The 8,852-nt window shown below is 36.3% G+C and overlaps 1 protein-coding gene across 1 annotated transcript in view; it reads left to right on the top strand.

Moving 5' to 3' along the window:
• Positions 1-8,852, top strand: part of CCDC18 (coiled-coil domain containing 18) — an 83,358-nt gene that overhangs the window by 11,519 nt on the left and 62,987 nt on the right. The window contains exon 6 of the mRNA XM_029945801.1: positions 7,841-7,937. Within this exon, the coding sequence (XP_029801661.1) occupies positions 7,841-7,937 (97 nt within the window). The remainder of the gene's footprint in view (positions 1-7,840; positions 7,938-8,852) is intronic.

Here is an 8,852-nt window from a genome sequence, read left to right as displayed (position 1 = left end):
TTATATAGCAGCTTATCTATGATACATTCAAGATACATGATACAATTTATTACTTGCCCATAAGCTACAACACAGCCTGCTTAATACCTTTCCTTAAATTCCACCTCTATACTACAATATGCTTGAGGTCCATGCAAAAAAGTAGCTGCCTTTTATATAGGAAATGAATGATTAAGTCTTTGGTGTTGTAAAAGCAACTTCATTTAAACATAACCACCACCAAAAAAAGAAGAGGAAAACAACAACAACAACAAAAGTAAAGAAAATAATAAGGGAAAAACCCAAGACACACTTCCTAGGGGAAAAAAAAAAAACCAGCGTGTAATTTTTTGTCCCTGACAGAATGTATTAAATAAGCAAACACCACCAACAAGCAAAACAAGTACTACAATGTAAAAATATTTAAAAAAAAGAACCCTCTCATATGCATAAATGAAAGATTGCACACAAAGAACTCACATCTTTTCAGAGCTTGATGAATTCTTTATAGGTTTTGGATAACAACCCTTTATCTGATATGTCATTTACAAATATCTTCCCCCATTCCGTCGGTTGCCTTTTAGTTTTGCTGATTGTTTCCTTCGCTGTGCAGAAGCTTTTTATTTTGATGAGGTGCCAATAGTTCATTTTTGCTTTGGTTTCCCTTGCCTCCAGAGACCTCTTGAGTAAGAAGTTGCTGCAGCCAAAGTCAGAGACGTTCTTGCCTACTTTCTCCTCAAGGATTTTGTTGGCTTCCTGTCTTACATTTAGGTCTTTCATCCATTTTGAGTTTATTTTTGTGTATGGCATAAGAAAGCAATCCAGGCTCATTTTTCTGCACGTCACTGTCCAGTTTTCCCAGCACCATTTGCTAAAGAGACTGTCTTTATTCCGTTGAATACTGTTTCCTGCTTTGTCAAAGATGAGTTGGCCATATGTCTGTGGGTCCACTTCTGGGTTCTCTATTCTGTTGCATTGATCTGAGTGTCTGTTTTTGTGCCTGTACCATACTGTCTTGATGATTACAGCTTTGTAATACAGCTTGAAGTCTGGGTGTGTGATGCGTCCAACTTTGGTTTTCTTTTTCAGGATTGCTTTGGCTATTCAGGGTCTTTTCTGGTTCCATATAAATTTTAGGATTCTTTGTTCTAGCTCTGTGAAGAATGCTGGTGTTATTTTGATGGGGATGGCATTGAATACATAGATTGCTTTGGCTAGTACTGACATTTTAACAATATTTGTTTTTCCTATCCAGGAGCATGGAATATTTTTCCTTTTTTTATGTCTTCTTCAATTTCCTTCATAACCTTTCTATAATTTTCATTGTGCAGGTTTTTCACCTCTTTGGTTATGTTTATTCCTAGGTATTTTATGGTTTTTGGTGCAATTGTAAATGGGATTGATTCTTAGATTTCTCTTTCTTTTGCTTCATTATTGGTGTATAGGAATACAACCGATTGCTGTGCATTGGTTTTGTATCCTTCCACTTTGCTGAATTCCTGGATAAGTTCTAGTAGTTTTTTTCATGGAATCTTTTGGGTTTTCTGTGTAGAGTAGCATGTCATCTGTGAAAAGTGAAAGTTTGACCTTCTTTTGGACGACTTGGATGCACTTTATATCTTCATGTTGTCTGATTGTTGAGGCTAAGACTTAAAATATTATGTTGAGGAACAGTGGCGAGAGTGGATATCCCTGTCTTGTTCCTGACTTTATGGGGAAAGCTCTCAGTTTTTCCCCATTGAGGTTGATATTAGCGGTAGGTCTTTCATAGATGGTTTCTTTGATCTCAAGGTATGATTTTTTTTTATCCCTGCTTTCTTAGGGGTTTTATTCAAGAAAGGATGCTGTATTTTGTCAAATGATTACTCTGAATCTATTCAGAGGATCATGTTGTTCTTGTCCTTGCTTTTATTGATGTGATGAATCACATTGATAGTTTTCAGTATATTGAACCAGCCTGCATCTCAGGTATGAATCCCACTTGGTCGTGGTGAAAAATTTTTTTGATGTATTGTTGGATCCGGTTGACTAATACATTGTTGAGATTTTGCATCCTGTTCATCAGGGAGATTGGTTATAGTTCTCTTTTTTTAATGGGGTCTTTGTCCGGTTTTGGAATCAAGGTAATGCTGGCTTCATATAAAGAGTTTAGAACTTTTCCTTCCATTTCTATTTTTTGCAACAGCTTCAAGAGAATAGGTATTAACGCTTCCTTAAATGTTTGGTAGAATTCCCCTGGAAAACCATCTGGCCCTGGACTCTTGTTTTATGGGAGATTAGTGATTACTAATTCAATTTCTTTACTGGCTATAGGTCTGTTCAAATTATTTATTTCTTACTGTTTTAGTTTTGGTAGTTTATGTTTCTACGAATTTGTCCATTTCTTCCAGATTGCCCATTTTACTGGCATATAATTGCTCATAGTATTTTCTAATTTTTGTTTTTATTTCTGTTGTGTTGGTTGTGATCTCTCCTCTTTCATTCTTGATTTTATTTATTTGAATCCTTTCCTTTTTCTTGATCAAACTGGTTAGGGGTTTATCAATTTTGTTAATGCTTTCAAAGAACCAGCTCCTGGTGTCATTGATCTGTTCTGCTGTTTTTACTGGTTTCAATAGCATTGATTTCTGCTCTAATCTTTATTATTTCCCGTCTTCTGCTGGTTTGGAGTTTTATTTGCTGGGTTTTTTTTTCCAGCTCTTTGAGGTGTAAGGTTAGGTTGTATATCTGAGAACTTTCTTCCTTCTTTAGCGAGGCCTGGATTGCTCTATACTTCCCTCAAGACTGCTTTTGCTGCATCCCCGAGGTTTTGGGCTATGGTGTTATCATTTTCATTGGCTTCCATGTTCTTTTTAATTTCCTCCTTAACTTCTTGGTTAGCCCATTCATTCTTTAGTAGGGTGTTTTTTAGTCTTCAAGTATTTGTTGTCTTTCCAAATTTTTTCTTGTGGTTGATTTTGAGTTTCATAGCATTATCATCTGAAAAATATGCATGGTATGATCTCGATCTTTTTGTACTTGTCCTAATTTGTGTCCCAGTATGTGGTCTATTCTGGAGAACATTTCATGTGCACTGGAGAAGAATGTATATTCCTCTGCTGTAGGATGTAATGTTCTGAATATATCTGTTGAAGTCGATCTGTCCAGTGTGTCATTCAGAGCCATGGTTCCCTTGTTGATTTTCTGTTTAGATGATCTCTCCATTGCTGTAAGTGGGATGTTGAAGTCTTTTACTATTATGGTATTATTATCAGTGAGTTTCTTTATGTTATGATTAATTTATATATTTGGGTGCTTCCACATTTGGAGTATAAATGTTTACAATTGTTATGTCTTCTTGGTGGATAGACTCCTTAATTATAATATAATGCCCTTCTTCATCTCTTGTTATAGTTTTTATTTTAAAGTCTAGATTGTCTGATATAAGTATGGCTACTCTGGCTTTCTTTTGGTGACCATTAGCAAGATAGATGGTTCTCCATTCCTTTACTTTCAATCTGAAGGTATCTTTAGGCCTAAAGTGGATCTCTTGTAAACAGCATATAGATGGATCTTGTTTTCTTATCCATTCTGTTACCCTATGTAAAATACCAAAAATTATTGAATCTGTATTAAGGGCTACCGATTTGAAATTTAAAAAACAAAAAAGTTCAAAAACTGGCTGGGAGAATTAGTTATTGGTTTTAATTTTTAAAATTTTTTTAATGTTTTATTTATTGAGAGAGAGAGAGACAGTGAGAGAAGGGGAGGGACAGAAAGAGAGGGAGAGACAGAATCTGAAGACAGGCTAGCTATAAGCACAGAGGCTGGTGCAGGGCTCGAACTCACAAGCTGCAAGATCATGACATGAGCCACCCAGGTGCCCCGATTTTAAAACATTAAGTTAGATCTCTGCTTTGAACTTGTAGGAGTGCTGATAATACTGACTCTGTCTTTGGCCTTCCATCTTGTTCATATTCACAGGATGTGAACTGTGATTGGAGATTAATATACATACCTTTGAGAAATGCCCATCAAGGTAGGGATGACAAGAGGCTTGCTCTGGCCTCCCAGGAATGTGTTAGAAATAACATAGTCTTTCCTCTTTCTGACATACAGGTAGTACCTCAAGATTTGATTAAAGGTTATCTGTCAGGTACATGCAAACCCTTTGAAATGCATACAAACCCTTTGATCTCACTACAGTGAGATCAAGTGTTCCCCCCTCCACATGTCCCCTTGCTTTATTAAATCTATAGGCTAATGTCTGAACTTTGTGGAGAATAGTTGTGGTCCTACGTGGATTGTTGCTGGTGGATATCTCTTCTCCCCACTGCCCCACCTGCATTAAGTTGCCTTGAATAAAACTTTAAAAACTATATGGAATGGCTAAATGTCTGACTTTGGCTTAGGTCATGATCTCACAGTTTGTGAGTTCATGCCCCACATCGGGTTCTGTGCTGATAGCTCAGAGCCTGGATTCTGCTTCAGGTCCTCTTTCTCCCTCTCTGCCCCACTCCCACTTGCACTCTGTCTCTCTCTGTCTCTCAAAAGTGAATAAATGTTAAAATTTTTAAATTTATATGAGGTTGTAAAAATATAATCACTTAACACTATTAGATGGGCAGAAGTTATTTTTTTTAAATAGTTTATTGTCAAATTGGTTTCCATATAACACCCAGTGCTCTTCCCCACAAGTGCCCTTCTCCATCACCACCACCTCTTTTCCCCCCGCCCCCTTCCCCTTCAACCCTCAGTTCATTTTCAGCATTCAGTAGTCTCTCAAGTTTTGCATCCCTCTCTCTTCCCAACTCTCCTTCCCTCTTCCGCCTCCCTCTGGTCCTCCATTAGGTTTCTCCTGTTTTCCTGTTAAACCTATGAGTGCAAACATATGGTATCTGTCCTTCTCTGCTTGGATGGGCAGAAGTTTTTAATTTTGTGATTATTATAATAATTCGGCATATACTGTATGTTAATACTTTTCTAAGTGCTTTAAGAATATAACTTGTTTACTCTTGAAACAATCATATAAGATTGATAACATGCTCATTTTACAGATGAGGAAACTGAATTTGAGAGAGATTGAGGACACACAGAAAGTGGTACAGTTAGAATTTAAATCCAAACACTGTAGTTCTAGGGCCCGCTGGATTGAATACCATGCCAGAGGTAGTGTGCAAGATGCTTAAGAGTTTGGGGAACAGGTTATATTTCCTGTAACCTTAGAGATCTTAGACATGTTACTTAACCTGTAACTGCCTCATTTTTGGCATTTATCTTCATTATAGATTATTGGGAGGCTGAAGTAAGTTACTTTATTATTATATACTGTTTTCTCTAAGCATGGATGAAGGTAGAGTACAACAGAAACTCTTATACACATTTCTGGTTGAGAATGTAAATTGATACAGCCAGTTACTAATTTTTTAAAAAAGATTTCAGGAGTGCTTGGGTGGCTCAGTCAGTTAAGCTTCTAACTCTTGATTTCAGCTCAGTTCACAATCTCAAGGTTTTGAGGTCTAGCCCAGCATCAACAGCATGGAACCTGCTTGGGATTCTCTCTCTCCCTCTCTCTCTGCCCCTCCCCCACTCACCATTGCTCACTTGCTTGTTGTCTCTTTCAAAAAATAAGTAAACTAGGGACACTTGGGTGGCTCAATCAGTTAAGTGTCCACCTTTAACTCAGGTCATGATCTCACAGTTCATGAGTTCTAACCCTGCATGAAGTTCTTTGCTGACAGCTCAGAACCTGGAGCTTGCTTCAGATTCTGTGTCTCCCTCTTTTACTGCCCCTCACTCATTTGTGCTCTCTCTCTCTCTCAAAAATAAACAAACATTGAAAAAAACTTAAAAAAATAAAAAGGATTTCATAAAGTTGAAGGTGCTCCTACCTAGTACCTTCAAATTTGAAATACTTTTTGGAAAATATCTAGCAATTCAGCTCTTGTTTATTTTAAAGAAACTCTCCCACACACTGCCAAGAAGCTGTGTCTGGGATGTTCTGCAACATGTTTGTATTAGCTGAAAACAACTTCAATGTCTATCAAATGAAAAATGGATAAATAAATTACAGTATTTTCATGCAGGAGAATAGTATGCCCTAGATTTTAAAAAATGAACTATAGTCACAAAGATAACCAAAGATCTTGAATGATACTGAGTAAAAGTAATCTGCAGAAAGATATATATAGTGTGATGCTATAAATATATACAGGGTGATCATATAAAGTTGAAAAAAGTGGGAAGAAACTATGATGTTTTATTGAATGTAGGATTACACAGATCTTAAAGTACATCATTATTTAGGTAATCACTAAGAAAAATGTCACCATGAAACTATTATATACCATTAATTATAAAATACATACCAATTTCAGAGGTGTTAAAATGGTAAAAACAATGTGCTTCTTGGAATAAATGAACTGAGATGTATTATTTGTGGGTTTAGGTTAACATGTGAATATTCAAAATGTTTTGTAATAAGAAACAAAGACTAGGGTTACCTCTGTGGAGGAATCAGAGGAATGGGATTTGGAAGGGATGCAGGGACCTTAACTCTGTAATGTATGTAATGTTTTGTTTGCTTAAAATAAAAAATGCTACATGAAACGAAAACAGAAGATTCATTAAAGCTTGACTGAGAGTACATGGATATGTTTATATATACTTTCTGTGTGGCTAAAATATGTTTTTACTTTTTTTTAATTGGTGTTGAGGAAGAGTAGGTAAGTGTAAAAATGGACACATTTGTCTTAAAAGGAGGGATGAGAGAGGAAAGCACATCAATGGAGGGTTTTGTTTAAGTGAGAAATACAGGTATTCTTTGCCCTCTGAGCTCTAGAGTGTATTATTTAAAATCTTACCAGGGTGCCTGTATGGCTCAGTCGGTTAAGCATCCCACAGCAGCAATTTCAAGCCCTGGTCAGGCTCTGCCAACAGCTCAGACAGAGCCTGGAGCCTGCTTTGGATTCTGTGTCTCCCTCTCTTTCTGCCCCTCCCACTCTCACATTGTTTCTCTCTCAAAAATGACTAAACATTAAAAAAAAAATTAAACTCTTACCATTTATCTGAAACTTTGGAACCAAATACACTTTGATATCCACAATTGCTATCCAAACTTAAGAACCACGTGTATTTAGAAAGTAAGAGATACTTCCACTGAATTTGTAAACCAGTAGAGACTGAAGGTATAGAAGGTAGAGTTAAGTCCCTGAAAGGGGAAGAGCTGAGGTCTAGAGTGTAGAGGAATTCACTCTTGTTAAGAGCAGAGTCACTAACTTCCCTTATTCTGGAAGGAATATGATGAGAGGAAGCTTAAATAATAGAAAAATTTTAGGGGTAGCTATGAAATTGACCACATTTCAGCCCAGTAGTCTCAACTCAGTGTGGAAAGTATGAGGAAAGGTCAGCATCAACTAAGACAGTGCTTCACAGTGGGTGGGTTTTGTTGTTCAGAGTTTTATCTTTTGGAAGCAACTGCTATCTTTTGAAATACCTTTTTGAAAATTTACTTGCCCTTTGCAAAGGTCACAGGATTTACTGAGTATTTTTAATATACATAGACTGATTCTGTAATCCTGATTTGAAAATTTGTATAGCCTAGGCTGCTTCCCTAATCTGTCTTTTCCAGATGGAGAAAAAAATTGCCATATGTATGTTTCAAAGTTTATGTGAGTTCTTTATATTTTATTTTTCACATTGATTTAGTGAGGAAATTGCTGTAGTCTCTATTCTTCATTTTGCAGTTTAACCCTAATATTCTTTTTTAGTACTGTTTGTCTCTAATTATTCCTTATAATAAAATATAGGTTACTTTGGAGTTTCGCTAGTCAAATGCAGAGCATTCTTTACTTTTATTAATTCTCCCTTTTTAAAATTTTAGAGCTGAACGACAAAGGAATGAAGCACTATATAATGCTGAAGAGCTGAGTAAAGCTTTCCAACATTATAAAGAAAAAGTGGCCGAAAAACTGGAAAAGGTAAAAAGCAGTTGTGCACATTCAGTTTTTCTGTTACTGTTCATATCCTAAAAATAAAAATAGACATAAATAGAATATATTTATTTATAGTTTAAGCAGGGAAAAATTTTTATGACTTCACAATAAAATCATTGGAATAAAGAATTGCAAATATTGGCTTAGGCTGGTGTTCATCATCTTCTTGTAATGAGCAGAAACTTTTTTATCGAAATTGGAAAAGAATGGAGGCAAGGGGAAGGACAAAATATAGAGAAAGTAAAGAATATGGAGAAAGATGAGGTGAATGAGCAGAGGTTGGAGCTGTAGAAGTAGAAGCAGAAAATCTGTTCCTATCACCTCCGTGAAAATGAAGACAGAGTAAATTGTATAGCGTTAAGTTGGTCTCCCTAGACCCACCACCCTGAGAGGGTCTTACTCCCCCCTCTCAGAGGGAAAACTCCTTTAACAGATTCTGCATGGCAGTATAGCATCTTTATTACATTCACTTAATATTTTCAAGTCATAGGGATAAAAACCCTGTTTGGAGGAAGACCACATGTTGAGTATTCAGATGTTGAGTATTCAGACGTTGAGCTCAGAAGAGAGTCTTGTTGATAGATACTAACATGAGAGACTTCCATCTTGAGATAGTAATTGAAAAAGAGAAAGTTAATGATTCTGTTCAAAGAAAGGAAGAAGGGTAGAAAAAATAATATTATTAAAAGTTTAGTAAGAAATAACTACAATAAAATTTCACTTATATGTGGAATCTAAAAGATAAACAAACAAAAAGCAGAAACAGACCATAAATACAGAGAAGTGATGGCTGACAGAGGGGGAGAGGTCGGGGGTTGGGCAAAATTGCTGAAGGGAAATGGGAGATACAGGCTTCCAGTTAGGGAATGTCTAAGTCACAGGGATGACTTTTTAATAAGG

Source organism: Suricata suricatta, chromosome 8, assembly GCF_006229205.1.
Source record: "Suricata suricatta isolate VVHF042 chromosome 8, meerkat_22Aug2017_6uvM2_HiC, whole genome shotgun sequence".
In the NCBI taxonomy this organism is placed as follows: domain Eukaryota; kingdom Metazoa; phylum Chordata; class Mammalia; order Carnivora; family Herpestidae; genus Suricata; species Suricata suricatta.
This window is presented reverse-complemented; position numbering and strand designations above follow the sequence as displayed.